General features: G+C 37.4%; 1 protein-coding gene across 2 annotated transcripts in view; it reads left to right on the top strand.

Moving 5' to 3' along the window:
* The window catches only part of LOC110113977, a 52,432-nt gene that overhangs the window by 4,206 nt on the left and 27,095 nt on the right, over positions 1–21,131 (top strand). For both annotated transcript variants that reach the window (XM_020846710.2, XM_028692104.1), the window contains exons 4-8: positions 2,243–2,325; positions 3,478–3,543; positions 9,974–10,074; positions 18,958–19,073; positions 19,933–19,973. In XM_020846710.2, the coding sequence (XP_020702369.1) occupies positions 2,243–2,325; positions 3,478–3,543; positions 9,974–10,074; positions 18,958–19,073; positions 19,933–19,973 (407 nt within the window). The remainder of the gene's footprint in view (positions 1–2,242; positions 2,326–3,477; positions 3,544–9,973; positions 10,075–18,957; positions 19,074–19,932; positions 19,974–21,131) is intronic.

Here is a 21,131-nt window from a genome sequence, read left to right as displayed (position 1 = left end):
TTCAGCAGGACTTCCTTTCAACCTTGCAAGGAATCCTCATTATAAAAATGCATTCATTTTTGCATGTAACAACAACCTTGCAGGATATGTTCCACCTGGTTACAATGCATTAAGATCAAAATTATTGGAAAGGGAAATATCACATATTGAGACATTGCTTGAACAAAAAAAAGGAGTGTGGAAAGAAAAATGTGTTAGTTTGGTGTGTGATGGTTGGACAGATCCTCAAAGAAGACCCCTTATTAATTTCATGGCCGTTATAGAGAATTACCTAATGTTCATTAAAGTTGTGAATTATAAAGGAGAATACAAGGATAAACATTTCATTGTCATTTTGATTAAAGAGGTGATAGTCATGATTGTGCCTTCAAATGTTGTGCAGGTTATTACAGATAATGCACCAGTGTGTAGAGCTGCAGGATTATTGGTGGAGCAAATTTATTCCCATATATTTTGGACACCCTGTATTGTGCACACTTTAAATCTTGCTCTAAAAATATTCGTGCAGTAAAGAATACAGAGGCTAATGAAATCATCTATGTTAAATGTCATTGGATAACAATGATTGCAGATGATGCTGTTATGATCAGAAATTTTATTATGAATCATTCTATGTAACTTTCAATGTTTAATGATTTCTCCCACTTGAGAATGTTAGTTGTTGCTGAAACTCGTTTTTCCTCTGTAATAATCATGTTAAGAAGATTCAAACAAATTAAAAATGCTCTTCAATCTATGGTGATTAATGAGAAGTGGTCTTGCTATCGAGAAGATGATGTTGGGAAGGCAAGGTATGTTAAAGAAAAGGTCTTTAGATGATTTGTGGTGGGATAATATATATTACATTTTAGCTTTCACTGATCCAATTTATGATATGTTGAGAGAAACTGACACAGATAAATCATGCATACATTTGATTTATGAGATGTGGGACTCTATGTTAGCAAAAGTGAAAAAAATTATATGCAAACATGAAAGAAAGTCACATAAAGAAGACTCAAATTTTTTGAGCGTTGTTTATACCTTTCTTGAAGATAGGTGGAGCAAAAGCAACACACTTTTGCATTGTTTGGCTCATTCATTAAATCCAATGTACATTTGTATTCATCTTTTAAATTCATTTAAATTTCTTGGTAAATGAACATATAATTTTATATGCTTTGTATTATTTGAAGGTATTTAAGTAAAGAATGACTTCAAGAAGACCTTCAATGTGTCTCACCACAAAAAGATTTAGAAGTTTCAAATATGAGAAAGATATGCCTAAAAAGATACTTCCTGAATGAGGATGAGAGAAGAAAAATTAGTATAGAATTTGCAAAGTTATTTGGATATTTAGAGGATTTTAATGATCAAGAATATTTGGTTGATAGATGGAGGATGGATAAAAAAATGTGGTGGTTGATCCATGGAGCTTCAATACCGCATCTTTAAACAATAGCAATAAAACTTCTTGGTCAAGTATCATCCTCTTTCTGATGTGAGAGAAATTGAAGCACATACTCATTTATTCAATCAATGAAGAGGAATAAAATAACTCCACAACGTGCAAAAGATTTAACAAAAGATTTAATTTATGTGCATACAAATCTTCATTTTCTATCAAGAAAAACCCTACTTTATATGACAGGTGATAACAAGATGTGGGATGTTGCTGGAGATGGATTCGAGTGCTTTAATGATATGGGATTATTGGAGGTTGCAAATCTTTCTCTAGATGAACCAGAGTTGGAAGCAATGATATTCAATGATGATGATATTGAAGGCTAAAGACCAACCTCTGAATCTAATTCTATCATTCCCTCTATTGAGTAGTTGGACCTTTATGTTGTACTAAATAGTTTTTTGCTTATATTTGTGTGGTTGTACTAAACATCTTTATGTTATAAGCTAAACAAGTTATCGTTAATTTATTTATTATTGCTTGTCATTTTTAATATAATGTCACATTAATTTCTATATATTATATTAAAAAATTATTATGCCGTGTCCACGCCGCACCCGTCTCCTATATTTTTAAAAAATGTCATGTCCCGTGTCCGTGTCGTGTCCGTGTCGCCGTGTCCGTGTCGGTGCATCATATATACATACCTATAAATTGCAAAGCATGTAACTCAAACGCATAAGTTTGAAGATACAACCATCTCCTTTAACCAATGTGTCCTTTCACAACTTCTCAAGATTTTGATTGTGATTCCTTTATGTTAATTTTTCTATTTTTGCATGCACTTTTTCATTTTAGGCCGAGAAGCTTACTTGCAATATTTGGATACAATCTACAAGCAGCATGATGTCGCTTGGTTTACCCCAGTTGAACTTTTCAAGGTGCTTGCTTTCTACCCGAACACTTCTGCAGCACAATATGCATTCAATGCTTGATGACACTCAACTGGTACTATCTATTCGTGTTTTATGGAGTGATGGAATCACTTAATTTTAAATCATTTTTGCAATATATCTTCCTTTAATAGATCTAGGTTATTACCTATGTTTTTCATATGGTTTGTTTTGTGATTTGCAAATATTTTGTTTACACAGGAAAAAGGCTGCCCTTCTTCAGAATGTTTTAATATTATTATTTTTGTTTTTATTGTAAATCAGAAGTTAGATATGGTAGGATTAGAAAAATGCATCAGAAGTTGGCCATTTCTTTTCAGTCGCCTTAATTGTATTTATTGCATTGACAGATTAAATAGGTGTTTTGATTTAATGTTTATGCCAGAAATTTGCGAAGTCACACATTTCTGTAGTGGACTTGTCTATTGTCAGAAATTTATTTTAGAAGAACTTTTAGGTGGGAGTAATGAATGATTCAACGGAAAAAATAATAATGAAGAAACTAAATTAAAATTATCATAAAAGATCAATTTCTGCAGCTCATGTTTATCTTTCACTCCCCTCTCATCTCTGTGTGCTCCTCCTCTCACAGACAACACGCACATCCACTCAAGCGCATCACCTACAATCAAGCACATGTACGTGCCCACGTGCACATAGAGACAAACATATACACATGCACCTTATGCATCTCTTCTTTCTTGCCCCACTATTCCCCACCCACCGCCCACAACCCATGAGCATTTACAAAAACACCCGCAAACATGCAGGAACACAGTCAGGTGCACACAAGCATGAATGCTACATTCAAACACGCTTACTGGCACAAATTCACGAATATACACACATGCACACGAAGGAACACTCATATAAGCAAACATACATACATGCAAGCATGCTTGCACTTTCAAGTAGATGCTGAAGGGGGTTGATTGCTGTAATTAACTAGATACTATTATTTCTTCAATCATCCAGTGTTAAAATCTTGAAATTTATTTGGTAATGGATCATATAATTTAAAGGTGATATAATTCTTTTGAAGAGGACAGTCTTTCTAGCATCTTCATCAACCTACTCATTGGATGTTTTGCTGTTGTAAAATATGTTTTAAACTTTTGTTTTCAATCCTTGATAATGTAGCCATGGTATGCACATGCTATAGCAGAAGCAATATTGAGAACAGCTAACCTGTCCGTGCCACTAAAGGTAACACCACTTCCCTTCCATTATATCTATTTCCAGCTTATATGATTCTTTTTGTTTTTTTTGTCCGTTTTATTGTAAAATTTGGTTTGGCTATCGTTTATTGTTGCTATTCTTTAATTTTAAGAATTATGCCTAACCTATAAAATGCTACTATGCTGTAATCTCACTGTCTCAATGTTTCTTTTATGGTTTCTTACTTGCTGTGCAGAAATCCCATTTTCTTTTGCTTGACAAAATAGGATTATGATAGCATTAAATAAACTTTCATGATTGTTATATTTATTTGATTTACCAGTTTATCGATGTTATGGCTGCATTTACTTGGGGACAAATGTGACATAATAGTGATAATAGCTCAGGAAAGAATCAGGAACTATTCATTTCAATTACAGATTTCATCTGGCCTTGTAAATGAAGTCACTTTCATAATCTACATGGCAAGTTGTTAGACCAATCCAGCCGGTCCATACAGGACCGACTTGAGTGTAACAGAGGCGGAGAAGTTCCGCCTTCTGCTCGTGTCTCTCAAACTGCAGAGTCCAAAAGCTCTGATTAGGAAGGATTTAGGAGTTTAGGAGGGAAATTTGAAAGTAAGAGCTGTTTAGAGATTTCCTTTTGGATTGTACGCATTAAATAATTTATTTTCCTAGGGTTAGGGCATCTTGAATTTAGCTGAAATTTGAGACCTCTCTTAGGTACTTGGGCTCTAGCTGCTGAATAGGGATTGGGAGAGTCGGATCTTTCTCTCGAATTGAAAATCCATTGTATCTTGCCTGCTTTTGTTCGTCTTTCATCAAATAAAATTTGTTTCGTTGTTGTTGTCTTCCTTCTTCTCAAAAATTGTTTGCAAGTGGCTGATTTTCTCGGATTTCAGTAAAGGTTTTTGTTACGCCGGCCCATCCTGGGCCGGCTGGACCGGTCCACCCTGGACCGGTCAGGGCTTACTCCCGGCGGAAGAAACCCAGCCAGGAGCTGGGCGGAAACCCCTAGGGGGGCCCACTTGTTGTATTTTGAGTTTTGGGAGGGAATTTTTGAATGAGAAGGGTAATTAGGTAAATTGTAATCCTCCTTTCATGTTTAATTAGGAGGAATAGGGGGAAGAGAGGGTTATCTTGAATTTGAATCATTTTTGAGATCTAGGGTTTGTGTTCTTGGGCTCTAGGCTACGGCTAGAGATTTGGAGAGTTTTTCCTTCCTCTTGAATTGAAGGAAAGTTGTATCTTGCAAGTGCTTTTCATTTCTCATTAAATAAAAGTGTTTGCTTTGTTTCTCTTACGTTTTCTCCTTCGTTTTCTCTCCGAATCCGCTGTTTTTGGCTGTTTTCTTGTGTGGACAGCAGTTTTCATCCTAGATCTACTTGGTTCTTGGTGTGAAACACTTGGAAATCCAAGTGTTTCCTATCAGTTTTCTAGGGTTATACAAGTTCTTTCTATCAAATTGGTATCAGTGCAATTTTCTGGGCTGAAATAGAAGTCTTCATCGCTTAATTTTACTATGTTTTGTATCCGATCTTGTTGTTTTTGCTAATTGGAGGCCAAAATTCGCATCAAACTTGTTGCTCTTTGCTATTGGAACCTAAATCCAGGTTTCTATGGCAGGAAGAAAGGTAGAAGTGTTGGAAGGGGAGATCGAGCAATTGAAAACTGAAATTTCAGATCTCCACACTCAACTTTCATATGTCAAAAGTCAAATTTCAGCCATCAACGAGAAGATGGATGAGAATATTTGTAGCATGGGGGAGATGTTGAAGAAGTTGCTTGAGGGCCAATACAAAATGACGTCGTTAGAGGTGAGAAAAGCCTCCAGCAACCCAAGAAGCCGGAAAACCCTACTCCAATAAGGCAAATGAAAGATTAGGGGGTGGAGGCTCAAAAGGGAAAAGAGAGAATACCTCCCCTAGAGCCTGTTCCTAGGGAGGAGCCAGGTAGAGGGTTTAGGGAGAAGTGTGAGTAGGTGGAGCATGAATAAAGGGGTGCTGAATTTAGAGGAGAGAGATTTATTATGATCCAAAGGGTGTTGAATTTAAAAGAAGAATGTTGGAATTTGATGAAAGGTTTGGGCATAAGCGTAGAAGAGATGATTGTGACACTTGGGGGGAACCACTATAATACCCAAAATATTCAAGGCAAGTATAAATTTTCTTTATATGTTAATTGAAGCATATGTTACTTATGAAGTCAATTGTATATGCATAACTAGTATAAGAATAACTGTTACATATGTTATAGTTCTTTATTTCTACTAAAGCTTCTACATTCCACTAACCAAGCCATGCATTGGCTGGGTCACAGTTCTTTATTTCCACTAGAGCTTCTACATTCCACTAACCAAGTCATGCATTGGCTAAATTAGATCTAACTGTTGGAAATTTTTTGGGAAACCTGTAGTGGGAAAAGCACTAGGGATTATAATATAAAATAATCTGAATAAAAGGATTTAATCCTATAGTGGATTGGAATTTCCCTCAGTTATACAGCATTAGTATTCTTTTCCCATTTTTCATTAGCTGGCTTAGTGTGCGAAGGAGCTGCAGGCTATGGAATGCAATGGGAAGAATTTCAGAAATTTTTTTCAGCAAATTAAGGTAAGGTAAATTAGGCAAATATTTTAGTTAGTGGTTGAAAACTTTATTTGGCTGAAACCAAATGCAGTTTGCTGTTTAATCTAAGTAGGGCTATTGCTTTTAGTTGCTGCAAATTCAAGAAACAATAGGGGAAGTATTGTTGTTTGTTGATGGTAGTTAAAAATAAGTTTAGGCTGAAGTGGTAGCATAAAACATTAAAGAAGAGGACTTGGAAGAAAAGAAAAATGATTTTATGGAATGAGAAAGAGTGCAATTGAGATTGTATACAAGAGGAAATGAAGACAAAGTGTAGGAGAATAAATTCCTAGTGAGGTGAGATACCCAAACGAGGTTAGAAGAATTAATAAATGTTCTATTATTACACTTCATCTTTATTATGCTTATGACTGCATGTATTTCAATTTATCTTAGTTTGATTTGTATGAACATGGACGAATATGTATTGAATTATTTATGCAAAGAGTAATCTTTATTAATGTTAACGATTTCATTAACATAAAAGAATAAATATTCATAAACTAATGAATGAATAAAGGAGCATCTAAAGGAAAACAAAAGCGCAGTAGCAAAAAGGGCAACAAAAACGCAATTAAAGGGCAGTTAAAGAGCAGCTAAGGGGCAGCAAAAGCGCAGTTAAAGGGCAGCTTTTGCGCAATTAAAGGCCTACAAAATCGCAGCTATAGGGCAACCAAAGGGTAGCAAAAGCGTAGTTAAAGGACAATAAAAAGGCAGTTAAAGCGCAATTAAAGGGCAGCTAAAGCGCAGTTATGTCATCAAAGCATATGTCATGAGGACTAAGTGAATTAAGTTATATATGGGGAATAAGCTCGCACAAGTAAAGACGAACGACCCGATGAGATAAGCTTACACTCTTAATTCTAGAAGTTAGGGAAAATTGGACTCAATCCTGAATGAGAGAACAACTTCCATTCGAAAACTTGGGAAGCTGGACCCAACCTTGAATTGAAAATTTGAAAAGGTACGAAAGTTTATAGCCATCATATGACTTGTTTAAAGTTATTGAACAATTGGCAAAATGGAAAGTAGTGCCATGCATTTTTTTGTGATTAGTATGACATTTCCAATTTGTTCTAACCATGTTATTCTTAGGGAGTAATATTCTGAATAAATTGTTAACAATGTTATTATTTATTTATTTATACATTGCTTGCGTATTTCATTGTGCCTTAGCTCATTGGCAGTGGTTGTACTGCATGAAAGGGGAATGAACTTGCAGGGCATTAAGAGGGGTGACTATCTTTCTTTTGGTGTACATACTTTTTGGGTGTGCAAAGAAGTTCAAGTGTAAGCTGTATAAAGACTTTTGCGTACGTAAGTAAATTTTAAAAGGTTTAGTAAAGCTCTGTTTCATAAGATGTGTATTTTATTTGAGGTTTATGTGAGGTATATTATATATGCTTCATATTCTGAATATCTTGATGTGTTATGATTAAATGTTTTGGGATAGTTTGAGTAGACTAATTTTTTTTATCTTCAGTATGGAGGTAAGTAAGAAGGTCTGTTCAGATTCTCCTACTTTGTTACACTGTACTTTGACTGTGGGGGTTAAAATGGGATGTGACAACTACCCCCTTGGGGAATATGAAATTATGAAGGAAAATGGGGGATAGAGGAGATTTGAGGGCGAGGAAGCTAAAGATGTTTATTTTTGAGGGAGATGATGCCCATGAGTGGATCGACAAGTTGGAAAGATACTTCACCGTCAATAGGCTGACGAAGTAGGAGAGACTGACGACAGTTGGGTTGTGCTTGGAAGGAAAAGCTTTAGCATGATACTACTGGAGGGAAATAAGGAGACCTATACGAATATGGAGAGAGTTTAATGATTGCTTTTTGGAATTTTTTTGAACCAGCAGAAAAGGGGATTTCTATTAGCAATTTTTTGCCCTGATGCAGGAGGGGATGGTGGTGGAATACCGTGAGCAGTTTGAGCACCTGGCCAATCGACTGGACTAGTTTTCGGAGACTGTACTGTAGGGGAACTTTATGAAAGGGATGAAACCAGAGCTTCGAGTGACAATTAGAAGTGATGAGGGCTCATGATTTGGGAGAGGCATTGAGAGAAGAGAGAATTGGAGAAGAAGAGGGGCGGGTATGGGGAAGGAGGCCGGTGACAAGATGGGGAGGGAAGGGTTTAATTTTGTTTCCAAAAGTAAGGGGCTCACTTTGGAAACAATTTTAAATAAAAGAGAGGGAAATTTCGGCTAAAGAGGTGGAGGGGGAAAATTAGAAATATTTCTAAAGAGGTTTAGAGGGGAATTAGGAAACCAATCCCCAAATTCCCTCTATGGGGGCCAGCGGCATGCATGGATCAAGGAGCAATTAATGTAGTGTATTAAGGCTTCTAGAATTGGGGATTGATATTAGGAAATAATTATTCAAGATCCACTTGAATTTTAAATTTCAAATATATCTAAATAAATACTTTTCTAAAATAGAAAAGTTAATTTAAGAAAGTTTTCGAAATCAATTCAGATTTTTGAATTTCAAAATCTATCCCAAATTTATCTAAGGCCCAATTAGGAAACACAAGATGAGAGGGATTGGGGATGAACAAGCCGGCGGCTAGAGATGTGTGGCCGGCGGCAAGGCTCGGGTGAGGGCCCTAGCCGTGGGTTTGAGAGGGGAGGAAGGGGCTCGGGTGGGGCTTTGGCCGTGGGGTTGGGAGGGGAGGAAGGGGTTCGGGTGAGGGGAATAAAGGTGGCCGGAGGTGGTGGCGAGGGAAGGGAGGAGAACCAAGAGCCACCGGCAGTGACTGTTGGGTACGACGGGTGGCCTATCCTAGGCTCCACCAAGCTTTCTAACTTTCTCTCTCTCAAACTCTCTCAAAGCTACAAGAAAACAAGTACTGGGAAAATTTTCATCATCATTCATTAACCATCAAACAATAAGCAAAGGGCTATATAAAACGAAGTACAATGGACTCAAAGAAATAAAAGACCAAATTGCCCTTTGGGCTCACACATGACACTTCCTACTAAAGGGGTGCAAACGGAAGAACAAACATGACACAAAGCAAATAGAAAAATACATAAATAATAAAATAACATAAATGACTCAGAAATACAAAGACTCGATCGTGGTCGTAGATCGGCGGCCACGCCTCTGATAAACCTTCCACGAGCTGATGTCCCCATCAATTATGCATCCTTTCATACTTTAGATCAGTTCATCATGGAATTATTGACACCGAATCATCTTTATTCAAGTTATGTGGGGTCATTTGTAATCAAATGCTTTATTCATGATTTACTCAAATTTGTCCACTATTTCTGCCTGTTCCTGTTTGAAATAGTTAATATTGTCAGTTGATACATTTTTTTAATCTTTTATTCATTCTGTTAGAGATAGGATACAAAAAGAACATATACTTGAAAGGTTGGAGTAGCTCTAGTGAAAGATAAAATTAGAGAGAGTTTCCTTAGATGGTTTGGTCACTTAAAAAGGCGGGGCCTTCCGATGACTCAATTAGGAAAGTAGATATATTAGATTTGACTTATGTTAAGAAAGTTAAAGGTAGACTTAAAAATACTTGGTTAGAAAATATTAGAAATGACATTTCTTTATTATATTTAAATGAGAATTTGACTCTTGTTAAGACACAATGGAGAAAAAGATTCATGTAGTCGACCTCACAGTGGGATAAAGGCTTGATGTTGTTGTTGTTGCATTTATTCTTTTTTTTGAACTTAAATACCTTTGCAGGATTGTATATTGCTTTTGTTTAAAAAGTAGTTTGTAACTTACTTTTTTTTCTTTTTTTATTGTTAGTTATTTAATAAGTAATAACTGCTCAACTTTATATCTTTCTTGTGTGTCGTTCAGATATATGAAATTGGAGGTGGTTCTGGAACATGTGCAAAGTGCATACTGGATTACATGTTGTTAAATGCACCTGAAAGGGTATACAATAATTTGGATTACATGTACGCTAAATATTTCTATGAAGCGCAGTTTTTAGCTTCACTCATACTTTATCAGTTGGCTGGAATGCGCTTTGAAATTATAAAATGAATAAGCAGTTGGTACTATTTGCATTGGCCGTGGTCTTTTAGTAGGAATAACAATTTTCTTTTATACTGATGTCTTGAAAGTGCAAGCTGGAGGTTAAAAATTTTAGGGAGCCTGAGAACGTTTTACATTTGCTTCTTATTTCAATCATTGACGGCTTCAAACCAGCCTAATTTTTTAGCTGATTTTTTTGCTTCTCAGTACTGATACCTACTTGCATAGTTTCTTGAAGTCTTTCAAGGAGCTGTTTAAGCAAGCCACTTTGGTTCTACTATTCTTTGAGCTTTTTGCCTGTTTAATAGAACAAGTACCGTAATATGGTGAAGTAGAAAATTTATGTTGTTGTGAAGCAGAAAACTTTTGGTATTGGCAAACAAAAAAATTATAAAAGACCCATCCATATTTATAAAAAGTTCAGCCCTTATTATCCATTTTGCGACATTTTACTTGTGATGAAGTGGAGCACTGAGACCTCAGCAATACAATATCTTAACTGATAGAATCTTCTATCATCAAACAATGAGACTTTGTGGTAATTGAGGTTGTGCTATTTGCCAGAGCTTGCTTTGTGCAAGCTTGCTCGCCGACCATAGGTGGCGCATAATGGTGGTGCGTAGCATTGTTTTCACTGTTTTTTTGCATATGTTCATCCATGTAAGAAGTGTGGGATCGGAAAAATTGCACCCTAGCCTCTTTACATTTGTATAGTTTTAACAGAAGTTTCAAGTTAAAATTTTAAAAGGTATATTAGTTTTAAGATAATACACTACCCAAAGATTCCACCCTCATTTTTCTAGGACTTTAAGATTTGAGTTCAGATTTCTTATAAGTTCAAGCTCCTATGATTTATTACCCTTCCAAGGATAGGTGACACTTTCAAAAAAGGCTAGTTGACATATAGATATTAAGTACTGAATGTATAGTAGCAATATATTCGGTTTTTAGGATTTAAAATTTGCCACCTTGCACTCATAGTGGATGTCGGGGGGAATGATGATGAACCTTATTATGATCTCATGGTTCATTCATTTTGGGTCAGCGTGATCTATAGTTTACTTAGTTAGAGTAGATTGTCAACTCAACCTGATTGAAGAAGCATTATCGACAACCACAAGTTGTTTCGTCTAAGTGTACCTTATAGACCTAGTTGAGTAGGAAGCAATGAACATTGCATTTTATGTGTTTTTATTTTTGTCCTTAGTGTGCATCTACATTTTGTTTCATTGCATTTTAATTAAGCTAGTCATTTTAATAATTTCCTGTTTAAGATGTGTTTGGATAGGATTTTATTAGCCTCTAGATGTCGCAGATCGGCCCAGGCCAGGCCAGTTGACTGACCTAGCCTTGGCCGATCTAACCCTTTAGCTGGGTGGAACTAAGGGTAAAATATAGGGAGATTTCGGCTCCTCTTGTGGGGCCCAGAGGAGCTAGTATTCATTATGTAAGGAGGAGTTGAGGGGGAGCTATGTAGGAAGGTTTCCTAATTGTTTATGTTGTTTAGGAAAAGTTTTAATTGTTTATGAAAGTTTTCTAATTATGTTTATGCTTTTTAGGAAAGTTTTAATTGTTTAGAAAGGGTTTCTAAATGTTTTTATGATGTTTAGGAAGATTTCCTAATTGTGTTTATGCTATTTAGGAAGGTCCAGTTGTGTTTATTATAAGTGAGGATTATTTAAGTGAGAGTTTTATTTAGGGTTATCATCATATATGTGCTGAGTTTATTTGCTAGGGTTTGATGTGAGTTTCCCATCGGTGGCTAGGGTTTTTAGGAGAGCCGATTTACCTATCGAATAGTAAATAAATTGCATCTTTCGCTATTGTTGAAAAAGTAATAAAAAAATCAACCCTCATATTTGTATTGTTGCATTTTTCTTCTATCTGTTTTGTTGTTTTTTACTTCCAAGACGTATCAAATTGGTATCAGAGCGAGGTTTTGGAGAGATGACATCAAAGATGTATGTGTTGGAAGGCGAAGTAGAGCAAATCAAATTTGGGATGGAGGAGAAGTTCTCAACCATCGAAGAAAGGTTTTCAATCATGGAAAATCAAATGGAGAGTTGATTTGGAGGGTTGGAGGAGATGATGAGGAAGCTCATGGAGAAGCAATCCAAAACTCCATTGGCGGTTTCGATTGCTAATCATAACCAAGATTTTACCAGGATTCCCTTTGCTGAATTTAATGGAATATAGGTGGAGAGTTTCTTTCATTAAGAGCCACCTTCTAGGGGTGGCGGATCAAGGTTTCTGGATGGGGGGACAACAAGGAGGGAATTTTGTGGTGGAGGTGGTGGGGTGGCCAATCATTATGGGAGGCATTTTGGGCAAGGGGAGTGGACGATTGGAGATGGAGGGGGTTGAGGTGACCTTTTGGGATTGGTTCCTATAAGGAGGATGGAAGAAGGTGAGATTCTCTCCCTCGATACATAGGGCGAGCTGTTGGAGGGAGAGGATGTTGGAGCGGAGATGCTAGGATGAGGAAGTTGAAGATGCTGATATTTGAAGGGGAGGATGCCCATAGGTGGGTGTACTTGGTGGAGAGGTATTTCATGGTAAATGAGTTGAATGGGGACGAGAAGCTTGTGGTTGCAGGGCTATGTCTGGAAGGTAAGGAGGGAGGCTAGATATCCGATCCTTTATTGGGAGGAGTTTAAGGATTGTTTGTTGGAGTGTTCCCAAGCCATTCGGGAAGGAGACCTGCATGAGCAATTTTTTGTCTTAACTCAGGAGGGGACCTTCATGGAGTATAGGGAGAGATTTAAGTTGCTGTCGGGGCAGTTGAGGTGGATTTTGGAGCCTGTGTTTGAGAAAATTTTCATGAAGGGCTTAAAGCCTGACATACGGGCAGACCTCCGATTGTTAAGGCCAAGGGGTTGAGAGAGACGATGGAGCTAGCACAGATGGTGGAGTATCTTTGATAGATGGAGAGGAACAATAGGAGCGGAGTCACGGGAGGCTCCTATAGGAGTGCCTCGACTTCATTGGCACTGAGGTCCCTGACATTATCATTTCAACGGAGGGCACCAAGGTAGAAGAGTGGGGGAGTTCACCCCGAGGACAACTTTAAGCGCCTCACAGAGGCAGAGGTGCAGGACATGAGAGTGAAGGGTTTGTGCTTCCGATGTGATGAGAAGTATACACTAGACCATCGATGTAAGGACCGCACACTCGAGGTTCTTTACGATTTTTTATGAGGAGGAGACCGACTACGAGGAGTTGGTGGAGGAAGCAGAAGCGGGAGGAGAGCACATAAACCTTGATGTGGAGGAAGTGTCCCATAACTTAGTGGTGAGATTTACTCCAAATCATACCATGAAAGGTGAGGGGACAGATTAGGGAGTGGCCAATGGTAGTTTTGGAGGACTCTTGATCTCAGATTTTATATAACAAGCTTGGATTGCAAACCACAACAATTATCCAAAGAAACTAAATTCATATTCACATAAAATAAGAAAATAATGCAAAACATGATTAGTTTACGGTGTCAAAATAGGTTTTCGGGTCGGGTTTAGATCTAACCCGAAACTGACCTGCTATCGACTACTCCAACCCGAACCCGACCCGATTACACAAACGGACCAAAAATATGAATTCAGACCTGATTTGCCCCAATTCGGGTTGATCCGATATCCTGGCGAGCTTAGAGCAGGCGATGTCAAATGCATGCGTAGCTGGGCTGGAAGTGTCATGAAATGCGGGCTAGTAGCAGTCATGTATTGCGGGCTCGAACGCGACACATGCTAGCGGGAGCGCGACTGGGCATGAAGCGATGTGGGCTTACGCGGTCACGTGGACGTGATGCGGGCAGGAGAGGGTGGGATGCCATGCTGGATGATGTAGTCAAGTGGACGCGATGCAAGCAGAAGCGGGCAAGAGGTGCGGGCGGGTCGTTTCCGGGCTAGTGGTTTGACTTAGACAAGACTCAATTTTTGAAACGAGTTGGGAATTAAAAATCGAACCTGACCCATTTGTTAAACGGGTGAGCCCAGAATTGAAATTTTCGGGTCAGATTTTTGGGTCGTGTCATAAATGGACACCACTATACTTATAGAACTCAAGGAAATGTAATTTCTCATTCTGTTACAAGACAAAAATCAATATAAATGAATATATTCTTCATTTTTTGTTTGCATTTTTTTAAAAAAATTAGATCAAAAGAAAGTAGAAGAATCTCACCCTTTTAATTTTATGTTTAGAGGAATCAAAAGCAGCCGTTCATATATGATTTTTGCTTATTGGAAGGAACGAACCAGCAAGCAACCTTCATGTTTTCTTCTGGCTGAATAGGGGAACAAGCAGCAGATTTCACCCCACTCTCTTGCTTGGTTCGACCTGCTTAAGAGGAAGAAGCAAGAATCGATTGCCTTCAGCCTTTCTCTTTCCCTTCTTACCGAAACTGCTGTAGAATGTGTGAGTGGGAGAGCCGTGTGAGGGAGATGGGGGTTTCACGAAAAATGAGAGCAGATCCCTTCGAACGCACTGGCTCTAGCTTCTTTGAATAACCTGAAATGAAAGCTAAAAGTGAAATGACAATATAGCCCTTTGATGCCCTTGATCCAAGGGCTGATATCACATCTCCTATTGCCCTTGAAAAGCTTTTAAAAAGTGTTGTAATCTTGACAAATTTCAGCCATCATATGAAGAGATTGCTTGATTTGGGATGATGTGGAAAGGTGGAGCTTAAATGCTTTGTATCCAAACTTAATTGGAATTAAATTTGAATGAAGGTTTTATTTTATATATATATATATATATATACTATTTTTTGTTTTATTAACAGATTTTATTTATTAAAATTGTCTTAGTTCTTTTAAGATTTTTTTAATGATTTTAATTTATGTTGATTATTAAATTTATTAAAAAAATTCCCCAATCGTTCGCTCTACTTGACACGCATCAAATGATATCTAGTTCGAGCACGAATGGACTTATTTGATTCGTCTCAACGAGCCAGACGCAACGATGTAATTCATTTTGCAAAATAAGATCTCGATCGAAAAAAATTATGTACTGAGTGAACATGTGTATAAGAGGTAAATTGACCTACGAAGTGTGCAATAATTTCATGCAAGTGACCTGTGCAAAAAGGAAGTCAACATGCGAATTTGATGTTTCGAATGCAATGGGGCGAATGGATGATGTTTGAGCGATTTGACGTAACATCGTGCTCATAGAGAGTTGCTTTTTCCATTGTAGTTCAATCGAGTTTACATGAGTGGTTGTTCTTTAGCAAATTCATCGTTTTGAACGTGTCAACACAATCCACTTGCAAATGGACGATGTCTAAGTTGTTTTTGATCAGGATCAAGATGTTTCGAACTTCTTGCAAGTAACATCGCGTCGGTCAGTTGTTGTTCTTCTTGTCACACTCAATTGACCGTGGAGTAGATATAGAGGTCAATAGGAAGACAAACCAGCTCAGTCTGTGTTCGTTTGGATCATGTAGGCCATGTAGGATTTTTCTGCCGCAATTTCCTATTTAGGCATGCATAAACTTAGTTTGACCTTTTGGAGTTAGCTGGAGGTCATTCTAGCCTTTCAGACATGTTAGGCACAAGTTCAGTGAAATCAAGTTAAATTAGAATTTGGTTTAACCTATTATAAGTTTCCTCAAGTGCCCTGTTTCATGCAAAAAAAATATGCTTGATGAGGTTTGATTTTTACAAATCTAACATTATAATTCTGGTAAGTTTATTTTTTCAATACTATAACTCTATTGGATGAATCCTATACAGTGATTGAAGGGAATCTAACACTAGGAGATCATTGACAACAATTTGACAAGCATGCTAGTTTTACCATCTGAAATTTGTAACTTTTGCTTTTGTGTGAACTATAGCTTGAGCTTTAGAGTGGAGACATGCATGCGTTTTGAATGAGAAAAATCATGAAAGAATTAGAAAAGAAAATTAACAAGATAAATTAGTCTCAATCTTGAATAAGGAGATTGTGTCTCCCAAAAAGGTGGCATGTCTCACATCTGTTCAAGATTCAAAATCTGCAATAGTCTTCACATCTACAATAATTATTTTTTTCATACTTAAAATACTATCTTGGATTCCATATAATAGATCTATTAGATGCATAAGTGACGCCGGAGATGAGACGTTAATTGTATTAAACTTCAGGCTATATTAAGTCCATTTGATATATATAGGGATATAGAGGTGAAATGCTTTCTTATTTTGTTTGTAGCCTATTATGATGCTTCCTTTTTGGCTATAAATAGGTAGCCAATGTTTGTAATAAGATAGATTGTTGAGATGAATAAGAATTGAGTAGTTTTACTCTTTTGGATTTCTGTATCCTGAAGGATTTCAGGTGGTGATCCCTCTCCTCCGAGAAGTTTTTGGAGTTATCCGGCCACGACCACCGGATCATCGACGTGGATTCGTCGAGTCCCCTCCGATCCGGTGTCATTTGGTATCAAGAGCCAGCAAGATGCCGCCTCGACAAAAACCCCAACAACCAATTCAAGAAGTGCGTGAAGATATACAGCGGGAGGTCGCGCTACTACAACAACGTCTCGCAAGATTCGAGCAAAGGAAGGCCACGAAAAATGGTGATTCGAGAAACCTCGCCCCACACGCATCCGACATCCCATTTTTGTGAGCCAGACCGCCCAGTTCTGCGATTTCGATGCTCTGAACCTGCTTTCCGTGAGTCCTACATGTCCTGCACTTGGGGTACCCCGAGTCGGTTCGCCTACACAAGCAACCGGCGAGCGTCCGCATCCCGCACACCCCGCCTTCAGCCCGCTTCAGCTTCGCGTGCGACTCAGTTGCCCGCATCCCTTCCTGCATCTAGTATTTACCGACCGTGCCCCTGCACGATCAAACCGGCCAATCAACGACGTTAAGAATGATTTCCCCAAGCAAGAGTCTTCCACCACAGCGCCTCAACCGTTTCTTGCTATTGTCCAAGCCATTCCAACAACAAAGAACGATATCAATCCTTGTTCTTGTGTGGAAGTCAGGCACAAGAAATCATCTCATGCATGAATTAAAAGGCTACCTCAAAGACGAACATGAATTGAACACCAGTAAATAGTGGATCATCAAGAAGACGTTAATGTATTTTAACAAGATTTTTCAAAAGAGGATATAAGAAGGCGAGTTTCTGCTAGGGACGAACAAGGATCCCGAGGTGATGGAGAAAACAAATTTGGCCTACATATTTTCGATCAACTTCCTTCTCCCTACGAAGACATTTTTGAAGGGTCACCTCGTAAGTCTTCCTCCTCCTTGATCGAGTCCAGGTTTGATGGGTTTGAAGATTCGTTGCTGAAATCGTCATCTTTTCCTTTCTACGACGAGCCAAGGTATGACATGTATGACGATGACATATCCGTAGAAGTTCTTGATATTGACCAGCCTGCATATGATGATGACGAGGGTAAAATGGATGGCCAGCCGGAGCCAAATGTCCAACCGAAACTATTCATTCACAATGTTCCGAACAAGACATCAATTACGCTCGCCATTGTTGATAAAAAATTGCATGTGAAGATCTCCTCAATGGCTTGGATCGTGAAGCTCTTATCTTCTCCTCTAGATGGCTGAAAGAAACACCTTTGGTCCTAGATGCTTTCACAATCACAAGTATTCCATTTGCTTATGCTTCTCTTGAGAGATTGAAGATTGGTAGGCAAATTGACATCGGGTGGAACTATCCTGATCAGTTTAGCCAACCAAATCCGCCTCCTTAATGTGGACAACCGGGCATCCTCTTATGAGCCTGAAGTTCTTTCTACCCTGGTAGTATGACGCCGGAGCTGAGACGTTAATTGTATTAAACTTCAGGCTATATTAAGTCCATTTGATAGTTATAGGGCTATAGAGGTGAAATGCTTTCTTATTTTGTATGTAGCCTATTATGATGCTTTCTTTTTGGCTATAAATAGGTAGCCAATGTTTGTAATAAGATAGATTGTTGAGATGAATAAGAATTGAGTAGTTAAACTCTTTTGGATTTCTGTATCCTGAAGGATTTCAGGTGGTGATCCCTCTCCTCCGAGAAGTTTTTGGAGTTATCCGGCCACGGCCACCGGATCATCGACGTGGATTCGTCGAGCCCCCTCCGGTACGGTGTCAATAAGGAATGCCTAACTGTTAAGAAATTGCTGATAAAGTGCTAACAAATAACTAGCAAACTAATGACAGACTAAATATTCTTAATAAATGATGACATGATCATGAGGTCTAAAAGGATATAAATGACTCTAAAAGCCATGAAAAATAGGAATTTGGAAAAGTGGTATTTGTTTTCAAATCAATATTGATTGCAACTGAATAGGATGCATAACTTAGCAAATTTATGATACTCTCATTATCAAGCCACCGTATGCATTAGTGTGTCCATGCTACTTGGTGGATTACGTGAATAAAATTGCTTTAAGAAGGATATTTTAAGTATATTAATTAATAATATCTTAATGGCAGAAAGTTGATTTTCTATTTTTTCATAGGAGCTTTAGCACATTATAAAACTTTCTTTTGATTAGGCTTTCTAGACTCAGTCTTTGGTGCACTGGTTAGGTTGCCTGACTGTGATCTGGTCATATGCTTGGATCATGGTAACTGCTCCATTGCCTGACTGTGAACTGTTTATAGGTTTAAATCATGAAAATAGCATCTCCCATATACCAGGGTAAAATTTTGTAAATAAATCCTCTCCTGCAGACGCCCAGTGTATTAGGTGCGTTTTCTCTATGAGCCTGGTTCTGTAGCGCTCTGCTCTGCTAGTTATTTAATAATTTTTGTTAACTTTCATATAAACTGGTTGGGTTTTTTCAAATGCAGTTCAGTGGAGATTAGTCCTTCCCTTGCCAAAAGACAATTAGAGACTGTTGGAGAAGTTTCAAGTCATCTATATCGGTACAGAGTAGAAATCCGGGATGCATTAGACAGAAGTGGATGTGAGTAAGCTGCAGCTTCTTGAGTTACCTTTTCTTCCTCTATATCAGCTTTTGATTAGGCAAGTAAAGGAATTGTGAGTAAGATATTGATACCATAAGCATGGATAAACTTCATTGCTTTAATCCCAATCAGTTCAATTTCTATTATAGTATTAATTTGAATGTTTCTAAGAATAAATTTTAAATATTTTATTGAGATTATGTACTAATGACTGCTTTATGAAAATTTCTTCGTTAATATAATATTAAACTTAGCTGGCTTACCAGATGAAAGAAATTCTAATATTTTGTGAACTGTTGAAAGTGATTTATGTTCTAAAAACGCTTTTAAGGTGTTACATCGGGTCATTTACTTTTTTAGTTCGGTTGTTTTTTCTGGTTACTAGTGATTGATAACACCAAAACCCAAAGGGGACGGGGAAACCCCAAAACTGAGTACAAGTGACTTATACAATTTCAAGATAAGACACCAGAGGATGTTTTGTAAGAGTTGTTAGATCAATAATATTTCAGATTTGAGTAAATTACATGAGGGATAAACTCTTACTCTTGTACAAGATTCAAATGATTATTGAATTCTTGAAGGAAAAAAAAAATATTTGATTGATAACTATTGTAAAATTTAATGTAGATGAAATACTGCAATCCATGAGTTTGAACTTACAATGTTTTATTTGTAAGGCTATGATATTAGTGAAAAATATGGCTAATCATCATGAGATCAACTATTAAGAGCTTGAAATAATTAACGAAAAAAAAAGAAGAAATTTGAAGGTGTATTAGTTTTTTTACTATCTGTGCAATTCAACAATCTGAAGCAGAAAAATTGAAACTCGTTACTTTTTTATTCTATATGCAGGGCAGGCTGACCCCAATCCTTGTTGGGTTATAATGCTTGAGGTATTATTTGCATCACTTCCTGCTCTTATAGCGCATGATTGGTTCTGTAGTTCAGTCACGCATGTGATTTTTTGTACTGAGACTACAGATGAAAAATGATTCATTTCGAAATGCATCTTTGCTTTACGAATCAAAATACTTGTGCATGATATATAATTTGTAGATGATAAATGGAAATAACACATGAACTAAGAAATTACTTGCAATTCAAAGGATATGACACCTTATAGGCTGATATTGTTAAAAATTTAATGTTGTTTCATGCTGGATGCATTCCTAATGATTGGGAGTGATGCGATACTTCAATGGTTTTTGCTAAGTGGTACTCTAGCTCACAAACAATCGAATAAGAGGTAATGCAATTTTTACTTGGAAAATCCAAAATATAAAAATCATGCATCTTTGAGCTCTGTTTCTTATAAGTTGCTATTATTCAGCCTTCTATAGGCCCACTTGAGGTTATTGTTTTGTGTTAATACATATGCTTGATCAAATAGGGAGTTTCATGACCTAAACAAACTTGTAGTTAAGTCCCTTCTAAAGATGCAAAAACTTCAACGAGGTTGGAGACATCCTGCTCAATGGAAATATGGGTGAGAAAGACAGAGTTGAAGTTTAGAATTGCCTGGATGATTTGAGATGGTTTCTTTATGTGAGGGCTCAATTTCATGTCCCTCAAACTCCTCTACTATCATTCACTCTCATATTTTGCTCTCGAGTGCTCTCTCATTTTCTATTTAGATGCCTAGTCTTTATTGTGAGTATTGATGGTTGTTTACTTTATTTGTGCCATAGAAAGGTATTTATAGATCCTATAAACCTTCTAGAATATCTATACATGGGCTAAATGGGCCCTGGTGCTGTTCTATAATGGGTTTTGCCTACTAGAGAATATCATATTTTGTCATTTTTTTTTTCAATTAGGTGGAAGGGGCATTCTTCATATAGTTTTCACTTTAAGGGTTCATTGTAGTCGTGCTATTATGATCCATTTAAATATAATATGTACCGACCCTCTCTAAATTTGGTTGAAGGGGCTTCCTCAAATAATTTTTATCATTTCAGGCAATATTGTAATAATATAATATATATGAACTAATGAAACCTTTGATTTTGGTGGTTGGTCCAAATACTATTTATCTTACTCCAGGTCGAGGA

Source organism: Dendrobium catenatum, unplaced genomic scaffold (genome assembly GCF_001605985.2).
Source record: "Dendrobium catenatum unplaced genomic scaffold, ASM160598v2 original_scaffold_117933, whole genome shotgun sequence".
Lineage (NCBI taxonomy): Eukaryota > Viridiplantae > Streptophyta > Magnoliopsida > Asparagales > Orchidaceae > Dendrobium > Dendrobium catenatum.
Note: the sequence above shows the minus strand (reverse complement) of the source record. Positions and strands in the feature narration are given on the sequence as shown.